A 14,281-nucleotide genomic window follows, 5' to 3' on the forward strand; every position below is an offset into this window, starting at 1 on the left:
TACTTAACATCACCCCAGCATAGCTGGGATAACAGGTATACATCATCATCATTATCATGCCTACTTTTGTTGTTGTTTTTGACAGTGGGTGGGGGTGGAGGGGGTCTTGCTAAGTTTTTGCCAAGGCTGACCTTGAAGCACAACTCTCCCAAACTCTGTCTCTCAAATAGCTGGGATCACAATGTGAACAATTCCACCTGGCCAGGAATCTGTAAAGATGGATGAGGAAACTGTTTGACAGTAGAGCTTTCATCTCACTTGGGGTCATAAAAGACAGAAAGAATGACATGACTGCCATTAAATAGCTGTATTGTCTAAAGGAAGTTGCACTAGTTGTTTTTGTTCGAGGTTTCCATAAGCTATGAATAATACCATGCATCTCAAGGGCTATTGTGATGTGCATATATTTGTATGTCTGACTGTACATTTCAATACCACTTGTATTTGTAAGGGAAAACAGTTTTAGGTTCTTAAACAAGTTAAGAATATGAACATTTTATTTATGCTGATTTTACTGCAACACATTTTTTTATAAAATAACTTTATCAAAGAGTCCATCTAGATATTATATAGAAAATGCACACAAAGTAATATATGTACACTTCATAAAAATAGAATACATCTTGGCAATTGCTGAGAGTTGGTTAACACCATGTACAGTGTATTGACGTTTAACATGTTAATTTGAACATAAAGGATTTAAACAAAAACAAACAACCCTGTCCTATTGATGCTTGAAAAATTGTTCTACTTGACAGAAAAACTTAAAAAAATGGGATGCAAAAGTTATGGAACTAAATGAATGGATGGTTACATTGAAACATTTGAGCAATTATCTGCACCATGTACAGATGTCTGAGGACAAAGTGACTTCTTTTTCTATTATTATAAATGGTTAAGATGATTTTTACCAGATCATTAGAAATAATCTCCTTTCTTTTGGATTTCCAGTTAAGGTAAACAACACTTGGGAACCAAGAAACCTTCAAGTAGCTACACCATAGCTTTAAATTGTGTGGTAATTTTTTTTCTTCATTGAAAAATGGAAGTACAGGAACAGCACTATTGTAAAGTATCAATATTTTAAAACATCTCTTGATGTTATACTCTGTTTTCCCCAGAACACATAGCAGCTAGTTTTTTTTTACTCTAAAACTAGTAAATTGCTCAAAAATTTGATTTGACCTAGAAGTAGTTGTTTCTGTTTGGTTTTAGTTTTCAGGAAAATGATCCTCGTTACTATAAATCCTCACTGACGTGTCCTGTTAGATGTTCAGAATTATCTTTGGGAAGTCACTTCTCCAGTGTAATAAATAAAGGAAATAAGAAAGGACTCTTCTAGACCTTCCAAAAAGATAAGACTGCAGTGGGATCATAAAAATACCTCAGCAGTACCAAAGAAAGGCACACAAAACAGAGCATAGCACCATTTCCAAGTTACCAAGGTGGCAACTGTTGAGATAATAACACAGAGTGCACTTGATTTCCATGATTAATGTAGTTAAAATATGTGCAACAGGCTCAGGAGAGCTGCTTAATATGGATAGGCAGATACAGCTATATAAACAATAAATGTTGTGTGATACTCAAGGGTCCCATTGGCACTGTAGGACAAGGCTCGCACCCGCATGCGGTAGGTCTCTGGCTTCAGTAGTGGTCTTGTCGTGTACACCACTCCTTTCAGATTTTCATCCCTTAAGGCAAAAGGAATAGTTTGATCCTCATCTACCATGAGGAAAGTTGTTCTAGGATGCATCACTCCATCCTGTGTGTATGCAACCAGCCGGATTAAATCTTGATTGACAGCTATTCCAAATGGAAGGGAGACAAGTTTATATTCCAAGGCATATGGGCTCAAGGCACATTCCAGATCATTGGGTGGACAGTTCTTGAGGCAGAACCTACAGAAAATAAATAGGTGAAATACATAAAGTTATGTGGTTTTGATGCAGAAGAAGGGATAATGCTGGTGGCTGTGACCTATGACAATGTTTAGGTCAACATTTAGGCCTTAGGTACAGAAGACAGTGTTGCTGTCTTCTGAACAAGAAGGTTCCCTTCATGTTTGATGTTATTAACTCAAACCAGATGCCATATGGCTCTTAGAATATGCAGGTCTAGAGTCAAGTATCTCTCTGCTCCATTAAAATCAGAAACATGAGCTCTTGAAGCAAGCATGAATATTATACAGTGATTTCTTTATTTTTGACTGAGGGTCTTGGGGATTAAACCAGGGCTTTGTGCATGCTAAACACATGTTCTATCTCTGAGGTATATTTCAACCCCAAGAATACTTTCTTGAAAACGAAAAGTCACTTTGGAAAACAGAAGTATCTCTCTCTCACTCTCTCTCTCTCTCTCTCTCTCTCTCTATATATATATATATATATATATATATATATGAAACAAGCACTTTTTAAAGAGAATATATATATATATATAATATACATATTAACTACTACATATTATATATACAGGTTAACAGGATAGTTTATTCAGAACCTAGAGGTGACTTTTTCAGATACTGCAGATGAGCAGCTTTCTGACTTAGCCTTGCTTCTCTTGCTTTTTTCCAGGAATCCTGAGTCATTCTAGCAATAGAATCAGTACTTCTTGTAGTCCTCTATGGGCTTAGAGTACTTACAATTCTATGGAAGCACAAATACAAACCAGACAATTTGAAAGAAAGGCAGGCTCTATTACTGTATGACATGCTTGTTGCTGAGGTAATTCTGTGTGGGGAAGAGAGCTGGATGAACTCATTTCATGCTCATTCTTGAAGCAGGAATACACTGTAAACCCCCATTTTCTTGAGGTTACTAACTTTCTATGAGTTAGACATGACTGCAACCAGGGTTTATTTTAGTTAAGGAGATGAAAGACTGTCATAAGTGCACATGTCTGGGAAGAGAAGATGAGACATACCCAGTCATAGGATCCCGTTGGTAGTTGGGTGGACAAGGTGTGTCGATGCACTGGTAGCTGCCTCTCATGTTGAAGCACATGCGATTCGGTCCACAGTGCACATTGTGCTCCAGACATTCATCAAGATCTAGGGCCAGCACAGATATGGGGTGTCAACAGTGGCGGTCAGGAAAGGCCTGTTAAGCACTGGTAACTGATTACCCTATGAATAAACTCATTTCTCATACCTAACCTCCAACAACAAAACAGGATCCCTACATTCACTTTCCAAATTGCTTTTTAAGGAAGTGTTTCTTTAATGTATGAGAAAAGACACCAAGACATGAGAAGCATAGGAGTAGGAGAACTAGTAAGAGTTATCCCGTGGCTCTTAAATTTGGAAAATTGAGTGCACTCGAGTTTTATGGAGAAGTTTTGTTGTGCTACCGAGGAGCTAAAAATTTAAAAGACACTTCAGAGTATTTTTTAAATGAAGAATCTCCTTCAATATGTGTAATCACTGCCTCGTATCTTCTAAGGTCAAATTGTTGAGGGGAAGTAGGGTGGCAGAAATTAAAGATGCCATATTATGATTCCAGGAGAGACTTCAGAGGCCAGTCAGAGGTAGAGGAAAGAGACAAAACAAAGAATAAAATGAGATCAAGTGAATGACTCAAGAACCAAAACCTAAATTTGATTAAAGGGAACAGAGTCCACTGATTTGTTTGCATAGTCTACTCACAGCTGTGTGGCAATGAGATGCTGCCCTGTGGTATTGGTGATATTATGGGGGAAGTATGCAAAAATACTACTGATTCTGTTGCTTTCCGAAGAGCTGTTATTACACAGAAACATTCTTTAATCAGTAGAATTGAGTCGTATTAACATAGACTTAAATAAAACTTTCAAATTATTTATTTATTTTATTTATGTGGTATAGATGAAATGAACCCAGGGCTTCATGCATGCTAGCATGCTAGGCAAGCACTCTACCACGAGGCTACATTCCCAGGTCCAAGTTTTTTGAAAATAAATGCTTTTCCTCCACAAGTCTTAATTTATGATTTATATTTGAGTGTCAGATAAACTGAAAATCCTTGTGCATGTGTAGCTGTGGAAGGAAGAGGAACAGGAGGGAGAGGAGAAGGAGTAGGGAGAGGAAGAAGGCAGAAACAGCGAATGATTGACAGTTTTCTGTAAAGAGTATCCACAGATTGATAAGAGCTTTGGTGCAGTTTTAGGATCTCAAGTTTAAGGCCACATTTTAGAACAAAGTTTTTCAAGCTGGGATGTCCATCCTCCCTGGTGTACATGAAAGCCTTCTTCTATGAGGCAAGGCAAACATTTCAGGAAATCCATTTCCTGTATCCTTGTTTTCCACAAATTCTCCTTCCTAAAATCAATCTGCCAGAGATCTTCTTGTGGTCTGGAGGTCTCCTTTCTTTTCTCTCCTTTTACAAGCTTTATCTGCGTTATGAAAGAAAGGGTACCAATAATTCCAGGAACCAAAGGAAAGGTAGAATATTTGAAGAGAAATTTGAAATTGAGAATACTAGAAACACATATTGATGGTAGCAATCTATGGTCTTACTTCTCTATTATTATCAGTGACTTGGTTGTCATGGGAATACCTACTAACACTTCTAGTTGAATAGAAAAAAATGACATTTAAACTTTTTCTGCCACCCTGATTGGTTTGACAATGAATATACACTTAATTTACATAGTAGTCACCTCCTATTAAGTGAGGAATTCAAACACAAACTCTAAAGCACATTAAACAACAAGAGGATTCATATGTTGTATATATTTTAACCTTTTGATAGAAGACTTTATAAGCTAATTGGAAAATGTGTTAGGGAAGCATAAACGTTGCACATTTTGTCAATTTGTTGTATGTGGGTAACTACATTATTCATTTTTCTTAAGCAATAAATAGACTCTGATGTGATATGTGAAGGGAACAATTATAATGAAAGGAATCCAAATCAGCTTTCCTAAGAAGAGGGACCTGAAAGTCAGATGTTCTTCTATCATGGGATCAATGCTAACCAATAGGCACATGTAAATATTAGGTCCTGTCAATTGTAGGTTCATTCTATGGCTACCCTTCTGTAGCTATATAATGACACTTCAATTGCAATTAGTATAATGATTTGGTGGGCCCTACTATAAAGAAAGAAAAATGAACTAGGTGCTATAGCTAACGCTGGTAGTCCAAGCTACTAAGGAGGCTCAAATTAGAGGATACTAGTTCAAACCCAGCCCTAACAGGAAAGTCTAGTTGTGACTCAAGTGGTAGAACATCAGCTCTGAGCTAAAAAAGCAAAGGGACAGTACCCAAGTACCCAGGCCCTGAGTTGGAGTCTTAGTACTGGCATTAAAAAGGAAAAAAGGAAAAAGAAAAGAAAGTCCAAGAGACAGTACATTAATTATATATACTAAATATCAATTTTGTTTCTGAACCATTTATTACTTGCATTTTTGTATAAAAACTTGGGCTGTCTTAATGGAAGTGATCCTGCCTTGCAAATGTATAGCACTGTATACTCTAGAACCATAAATAAATATATTTTAGATTCTAAACACATTGAATTGTAAGAAAAGCACAATGTAATTATTACTATAAATTTAATAACAGTGCTAGAAAGGTGTATGGTAAGTTGCTTGAGGTTTTAACTACTTATGTTGACGATGATGCACTGTGGTTTTGCTACTAGTTTCCCTATAGGAATGAATCTTTATCAGTTAAGACTTATCACTGTGAACCAATTTCCAATATAGTTTTACCCGTCAGAAGTGCCTCATATCCTTAACAAACTGAGATTATTTTAGAAATGAAGTGAAAGGTCCTCTGGGAAAATGCGGAAGCAATCCAATTCCTCTTCCTCCAATTCCTCCTCCTCATCCTCCAATTCCTCCCTTTTCCACCTCCTCCAATTCCTCCCTCCTCCTCCTCCTCCAATTCCTCCCTCCTCCTCCTCCTCCAATTCCTCCCTCCTCCTCCTCCAATTCCTCCCTCCTCCTCCTCCTTCCTCCTCCAATTCCTCCCTTCTCCACCTCCTCCAATTCCTCCCTCCTCCTCCAATTCCTCCCTCCTCCTCCTCCTCCTCCTCCAATTCCCCCCTCCTCCTCCTCCTCCTCCTCCAATTCCTCCCTCCTCCTCCAATTCCTCCCTCCTCCTCCTCCTTCCTCCTCTAATTCCTCCCTCCTCCTCCTCCTCTAATTCCTCCCTCCTCCCCTTCCCCCTCCTCCTCCTCCAGCTTCCCCTCCCCCACTCCCTCTCCCCCTCCTCCTCTTCTTCTTCGACAAATCACTCATGGCTACAACCCTAGCTATTCAGAAGGCTGAGTGTTTGAGGATTGAGGTTTCAATCCTTGAAAGAGAATCCCATGAGTTTCAATTAAAAAAGCACAAAGCAGGGCTGGAGGTATGGCTCAAGTGCTAGAGTGCCAGGTATGAGCAAGAAAGCCAAGCAAGTGTGAAGTAGCCACCAAAAAAGAAGACAAAAAAAAAAAAAAAACTCCCCCAACAAACCCAAACTAAAACAAAGCTGCCCTCTTCCAAAGAAAGATAGGCAATGATAGACAAGACAGAACACCGCAGGGGGGGTGAGGGGGAGGGGGGATGGGGGGATGAGGGACAAGGTAACAAACAGTACAAGAAATGTATCCAATGCCTAACGTATGAAACTGTAACCTCTCTGTACATCAGTTTTATAATAAAAACTTAAAAAAAAGACAGGTTCTCATTTGCTGTTAATGGACAGTGATGGTTTGTGCTTTTACATAGTATGTTATATAGACACATATATATGATAGAAGCAAATATCCCAACATAAGAGCCAAGCAGTTTTTATATTAAAAGCTTTAGAACAGAAGAATCCTTTAACCAAGTACTTCTGGATATTAGAAAGTAATTTAGGACAAAAACACTAAAAACATCTGCATTAGAGAAAGTATAATTATTTTGGGTTATCGATAAAGATGAATTATTTTCAATAAATATGGAAAATGAGTGTTGTCTATATAATTTTTCTACATTTTCAAATGAAATAAGTCATGCATAAAATGAGCATGAGGATTTTTCAACTTCTTCTCTGTGCTTCTCTGACAAAAATCTTGATTTCTCATGTGTCTCTGTATTTTGCTTTTCAGATGTGTCTGGTGACTTCTATGTTTGAGGAGAGTCTGTCGTTTTATGTTAAGTTCAGTTTATTTTCCCTTTTCTCACTTTTTCTCACACTTTAAGATAGCATATGTGAACAGAAAAGCCTTTTGCTTCTCATAAATGCCTCAAACACTTTCTACAGTTGTAAAAGAAATTCCAAGTTGTGGGCTGGGAATATGGCCTAGTGGCAAGAGTGCTTGCCTCATATACATTAAGCTCTGGGTTTGATTCCTCAGCACCACATATACAGGAAACGGCCAGAAGTGGCTCTGTGGCTCAAGTGGCAGTGTTAGCCTTGAGCAAAAAGAAGCCAGGGACAGGGCTCAGGCCCTGAGTCCAAGCCCCAGGACTGGTGGAAAACAAACAAAGTAACTCCAAGTTAATGAGTCCTGTAAAAGACATAATTGTCTTCTCTCATGTCTTTTTAAACATCACAAAAATATGCAACCCATTCAAATTACAAGTGTTTCAGATGGCACCTGTTTCTGATTTGCTCACAATGTTTTCCACTCTAGCACAAATGAAAACTGAGGGTGTTTGGAGGTAATTGAGGGACAAGGGCAATTAAAAAATAAACTGGCAAAATTTGGAACAGAAGAATATTCTCTGTGAGTATATGATATAATCCTTTCTCAATGTGGCTGAAGGGTTTAGGGATTTGGTTAGTTATTCCAAATGCCTTGTTATTTGTCTCTTTTCCTTCCCGGATGCTTGGTGCACCTCCAGGACATGTAGTTTTAGGATGTGGCATTTCTTCTGAAAGATTCTTGCGTGGAGAAACTGAGGCATGTTTACCACATTGGGCAATCAGTGTCATGCCCCCCCGCCCCCCCGCCCCCGCTCCATAGTGCAATGTCCTTGGTGCTTAGGGTGCCACCAAAGAGATCAAAGATTTGCTCTGAGGTCAAGTCCTAACTCTGATATTTCTTTAAATTAGTTTATTTATTGTGAAAGTATGTGCAGAGGGGTTACAGTTTCATATGTAAGGCAGTGAGTACATTTCTTATCAAAGTTGTTACCTCCTCCCTCATTTATCTCCCTCCTTGTCCCCTCATTTCCCTCCCCCCATAGTTGTAAAGTTGGATTATAGCATATAGTTCTGTAAGTATTGCTGTTGCATTGGTTTGCCTTTGTCTCTCCATTTTGATCTAATGTTGATCTTGTTTATTCAATTAATCAGTCTGGGCATTAGTTTTGTTATCCATACAGTGGATATACACATATATGTGTGTATATATATATATGTATATATATATATCCATAATGCTGACTCATTGGGGATAATGGCTGTTTTGTGTAGGGTAGCTTCTTCATGATGTTTGGACTAAAGGTTATCAGCCAATGTAGATTAGTGAAGACTCTGGAAATGTGAACAAGTAGGGGAGGAGGGACGGAGATAGCTCACAGTAGCTCAAGTAAAGCCCTTTGCCAGTCCTATTCTTGGCTCTCTGAACATGTTTTCTGTGGACTACATTTCTAGTAAGTTTTCTTGCATCCCAGAAAGGGAACATTTGAGCTCAATTTGATTGCCATTGACAAAGCACTCTTTTGAGGATTTGTTTTTTATATACTTTACAAAAGGATATAATTATTCTTTTCCTTCCACACACTATTTTTTCTACTAACCTACTTTGCCTCATTCTTTCCTTATTCTAGAACCTTCTTCATCTTTCCTACTTATATCGAACCACGTACATCACCAGTTTTCCTCACAATTGATCTCCACACCCACACTGAACATACCCCATTCCATCTCAGCATCTTCCTTATTCCATATTGTTTCTCTCATCTCCCTTCACCTGAAAAACTGACCACATTTCTATATTTTAAAAACACACTATGTTTCTATATTTAAAAAGAAAACCATCCCCCAGTGCATACATATAGTGAGACAGACTATATAGAGGAAGCTATCAATGGTATCCTACTGTATGTAAAGATTTCATTTTGTCTTGATTTGGAAAAGGTATCAAAGCTGGCATACACACTCACTGCTTGATATTGACACAAAGAAATAGTTCTGAAGATCAATGGGACAGACTAGATGTCCCAGAAAACAAATCCATACACCTACAGAGATCTGATATTTGACAGGGTAGTCAAAAATATATGTTGGAAAAAGGACAACATCTTCAACAAATGGTGTTGACAAAACTGGACATCCATAGACAGAAGACCGAAACTGGATGTCAATTGGGAGAGATGGGGAAGAATAATGGAGGGGTCGCATTTATTAAGAAACATTGTACTCATTAATTGATATGCTGTATTGAATTCCCTTTGTATCCATACTTAGAGATAATTTTTAATTTAAAAATAATAAATAAATATACAATAAAATTTTTAAAAGGATATAATTAGTTCAGGATAGAAATGAATAGTATTTAGAAGTATATTAAGACTTACATTAATACCCCTAGATTTTGCTCAGAAATTGAGGATGTTTCTTAGACCATTTAAAAATACTATACACATTCTTAGCTGAGCACTGGTGGCTCTTGCTATAATCTTAGCTAATCAGTAAACTAAGATCTGAGGATTAAGGTTTGAAGCCAGCTCAGTCAAGAAAGGTTATAATATTGTTATCTCCATTTGCCTTTTGTTTTCTTCTTTGTAACTGTCTTTTATTTTTGTGCCTTTTGCTTTTTATGTAGGTTTATCTGTCTTGGGGAGGGTAAGGGGGATCACAGAAATGGTGGGACAAAGTGTGAACTAATTCAGCAGTAAGACTCACTAGACACTATGTTGAAAATGAACTATATAATGTGAGGAGAAGGAGGTTCTGGAGGGAAAAACTGGGAGATAAGAGGGAAGGGGTGGCACTTTTCAGAAAGAAATGTACTCATTACTTATATAACTAACCCCTGTGCACATCACCTTTACAATTAAAAAAAATAATGGAACTTTAGCTGAAATGGTAGAGTTTTAGCTTTGAACAAACATGCTCTGGGAGAGTGCCCAGGTCCTGAGTTCAAGCCTCAGGACTAACACACATAATAAATGTTACATACATTCTAGTTTCTTTTTAACCTATTTACACACTTGTAATATAATGTACTTCAACAAAGTACAATTTGTTCACTTTTTTGTGTAAAAAAAGAATTCTCTAAAATGATATCTGTTTCTTTTCACTGTGATTACACTTTGTCTCCAGAAATGCAATAGAACATGTAAACTAGTATTTTTCTTTATTTATGTGTGTCCCTGATACAGTGTGTGCTATTAAAGATAAAGCCTGTATTGTATTTATCTATTGTAAAATATACTTTTATTGTCTTTAAGTAGTTGTACAAAGGAGCTTCCATTTGACAAAGCAGTTTATGAATATAATGCATCTTGATCAATGTAACCTGTTTCATCATTTTCTCCCTTATTTATATATTTTAAACATTTTTATGTTTTGTAAAACTAGCACTGCATCATAGGTAGCCTCAAAGATGGAATGATTGCTGATATCTACTGATTGCTGTAATACTGTCTGAGAGATAAGAATATAAAGTGATTTACTCACACTGTAATTGCTGTACTGAATAATCTTCTCATCCTCCTTCTCATCTTAACCGAATTGTAAAAAAAAACAAACTGATAAGATCTATTGCAGCTAAGTTTCAAAAATACATAATAGAAGCTGGCTTAGACATTCTGGCTCTTTCAAATGAATCTGTACCCAAGATGGATCTCAATGATTTTCCTTTCGGAGTTGTTTTGTTTCTGTTTGCAAAATATTGAGATGTAAGTCTGACCAATGGCAAAAAAGGGGAATCAACCAGAGGAATGGTTATTCACCAAGACTTTTGATAGTTTTTTTGGATGGTTTTACATGGAGTGGAGGCAATAAACATGCCAGTATTTTCTTACCTTGGCATGTCTTTCCATTGAGCATGAGCTGATAGCCAGGAGGGCAGGTACACTGATAGCTTCCAATGGTATTTTTACATTCGTGCTGGCAGGTATCCTTATTCTGGCATTCATCAATGTCTGTTCAGAAAGAAAGCAGAGTGGATAACCATGCCAGGAAGAGACAGAGTATAAAAGAGCCTGCTATTTATAACTGATTGGTAAATAATAGAAAACTTCTCTGTGAATGTAAAAATGCTCAAGGATATTTTATATCACAATGTATTTTACTTATATAAAATATTAAACATGCTATAGAATACACCATACTGTACTACACAATATGAATAGCTTTTTAATCATCTTTCCAGGCATAGATAAGCTGAAGCTCCATGCTGGTTAACTTTGTATTAGTTAAGTAAGTTACACTGAAATGGCAGAGGTGGCAGGTTTGTGGAAGATCCTAAACCACCAAAGAAAATCCTTGCATTATTGGTAGAATTATCCAGAAGACAAAGCTTGCCCTCATATAATGTAGAAAAAAGAAATATCAGTTTTTATTTTATTCAAACTTTGTCATCTCTAATCAAATTTCCTCCTACAGAAGTATAATTTAAATATCTAAATGATGTTGAATATCAAGTAATTAATATGAAATCTCTCAATGACTCTATTTTAAAGTGGCTCTCAAGATGATTCCTGTATTGTACACCAAAACAAGGTATTGGAATCCATTGCTTGGAAAACCCAAGTTTACAATAAATCTAACAATATCACAGTATGCGTTTGAATCTCTTGTAACTTGTGTATCCCAGATGGTTAATTAAAAGCATTTGGAATTTATTGTAAATTGTTCTTATTACATAATTCCAGAGCTGTCTCCAGTCTTAGTGTAAATTTCTTTATTTCTTTTATTGCTATAATACTTGCCATATTTTCAGACATGTCAAAGCCTAGTCATTGCTCTCAGATAAAGTTAAATATCAGGAACTAAATTAAAGAAGTCTACTTTGTGTTTTCTAAGATTGATTCTTACTCTGAAATAGTAGTTGGGTCAATGTGGATAACTATCAAAGGAGGATTTATGATATTGTATAATAGAAATATCAAAAGACAAAGCCTTTCTAGAATCTATTATGACAGAACTTCGTCTACAGACACTGATGAAAAATGGAGAACTGGGTTATTCACAAGGGAGGTTTTTGATCAAGGAAGTGTTCTACCACTTGAGCTACAGCTCTATTTGTGGCTTTTTGGTGGTTAATTAGAGGTAGAAGTCACATTGACTTTCCTAGTTGGGCTGGTTTTGAATCTTGATCCTCAGATATCAACCTCCTGAGTAGCTACGAGTGTAGGCATGAGCCACTAGTTCCTAGCAGAAGAAAACTTATAATAAAAGAAAACTTACACCTTCAGATACATTATTGGAAAGCAGCATAATAGTGTTTAGTGTGGGAGTGTGGTTTAGACCATGAGTTACACAACAAACATAGTTTGGGCAGAAGAATAAAGGTAAAGCAGAAGAAAGAGCTTGCCTGAAATGAAAGCTGAGAGAAGACTGAACATTCACTATGAAAACCTTCTAGGGAGCAAAAGTATTTGGAACAGACTTTGAGAGTGAAAATGTCACACATTAATTCTGGCAATGAAAGAGGAGTGAAAAATTTTAAATAGTGAAGAATCAGTCCACCTGGAAGACATGAAAAACTGCCAAGAATGGTATTGGTTTGGAGTACTTGAATAAAATGTATAGTGTTGTTATGAAATGTATTAATGTTTGAGGCACAAGCATCTGGTATTGTTCACAGGCATCTGGTACTGGGAGTTCATCACAAGGGAGAAGTTTCTGTCTTCTATAATGGATTGTTTACTATCCATTACTGGAAACTTCCTGCACATGGGGATAACATTAGACAGAACAGTTGTGGTAAAAGACAAAGGTAATAATAAAGGATGAAGTTTGTTTCCTAACAGAAGTGGGGAGACCAATTGAGGAGAGGCTGGGGTCATCTAAGGTTGACCAAGAAGCATGTCTGGAAAAATAAAGGTGGAAGGAAAGGGCTTGCATAAGTGTGGAAAAAGAAAGGAAAGACAGTAAGTCTCAAGAAAAATCATAAACATTTAAATGAATTCCTTAATAGAAAGTGTATTTAGAAGTGAAAAAGGAAAGTGAAGAATACTTAAAAGAACTGTGCCAAAAAAAAGGTTGACATAATGGTACTTATTTAAACAGTATTTATTTTTCTTTCTTTCTTCCTTTCTCTTTCACCTTCCCTCCCTCCCTTCCTCCCTTCCTCCCTCCCTCCCTCCCTCCCTCCCTCCCTCCCTCCCTCCTTCCTTCCTCCCTCCCTCCCTCCCTCCTCTCCTTTCTTCCTTCCTTTCTCTTTCTCCTTCCCTCCTTCTTTCCTTCCTTCCTCCCTCCCTCCTTCTTTCTTCCTTCCTTTCTCTTTCTCCTTCCTTCCTTCTTTCCTTCTTTCCTTCCTTCCTTCCTTCCTTCCTCCCTTCCTTCCTCCCTCCCTCCCTCCCTCCCTCCTCCCTCCCTTCCCTCCCTCCCTCTGCTTTTCTTCTCCATTTCCTTTTCTCATCTATAAATAGTATAACTAAATTTTGTTTGCTAATTCTTCCTGGTACCTATCTGAATAGCATGCAAACTCTGAACACTCACAGAAAACTGAGCTAAATGAGTGAGAGATGGTAATGTTTACAACTGAACAATGACTTGATTCTTAAAATTGGAAATTAGATGGTGCTTTTGCAAACAAATGAAATTAAATACTTGTGAGTTTAGACAGCTATAGAATGCACATATTTTAGAGTGATGGGAGTAACTGAATTTTGTACTGGCTCACGTTATCTTTTCAGTGACTTATCATAACTGAATATATCATAACTGAATAGAGAAATTACACAGAATGTGTATGGCTGAGCCAATGAGACATTGCTTGTCATCTAGATCTGTTGAGGAGGAAAATCTTCACTTAATTTTTTTTTGTGCCAGTCCTGAGGCTTGAACTCCTGGCCTAGGTACTGTCCCTGAACAATTTTTGCTGAAGAGCTATTTTTGCTTTACCACATGATCTACGGCACAACTTTTGATGGTTAGCTGGAGGTATTCATCTCATGGACTTTCCTGTCTGGGCTAGCTTTGAACTGTGATCCTCAGATCCTCTTGCTAGGATTACAGGAGTGAGTTAGAGGTACCTGGAAAATCTTTACTTTGAATCTACTGCTTCTATACCAATCAAATGTAGCCGTAAATCTGATTGTACTATATTATCTGACTATGTATATTACATATTATATATATATATATTCTGAATACCACTGAAATTTTATTTCTTTATAGCATTACATAGAGTAATATATGCTC

General features: G+C 37.2%; 1 protein-coding gene across 3 annotated transcripts in view; it reads right to left on the reverse strand.

Moving 5' to 3' along the window:
- Positions 1-476: 476 nt before the first annotated feature.
- Hmcn1 (hemicentin 1) overlaps positions 477-14,281 on the reverse strand; it is a 429,493-nt gene continuing 415,688 nt past the window's right edge. For all 3 annotated transcript variants that reach the window (XM_048358109.1, XM_048358110.1, XM_048358108.1), the window contains 3 exons: positions 10,933-11,052; positions 2,926-3,052; positions 477-1,901 (listed from right to left, as the gene is read on the reverse strand). In XM_048358109.1, the coding sequence (XP_048214066.1) occupies positions 1,535-1,901; positions 2,926-3,052; positions 10,933-11,052 (614 nt within the window). In that variant the 3' untranslated portion in view covers positions 477-1,534. The remainder of the gene's footprint in view (positions 1,902-2,925; positions 3,053-10,932; positions 11,053-14,281) is intronic.

Source organism: Perognathus longimembris, chromosome 11 (assembly GCF_023159225.1).
Source record: "Perognathus longimembris pacificus isolate PPM17 chromosome 11, ASM2315922v1, whole genome shotgun sequence".
Taxonomy (NCBI): Eukaryota; Metazoa; Chordata; class Mammalia; order Rodentia; family Heteromyidae; genus Perognathus; species Perognathus longimembris.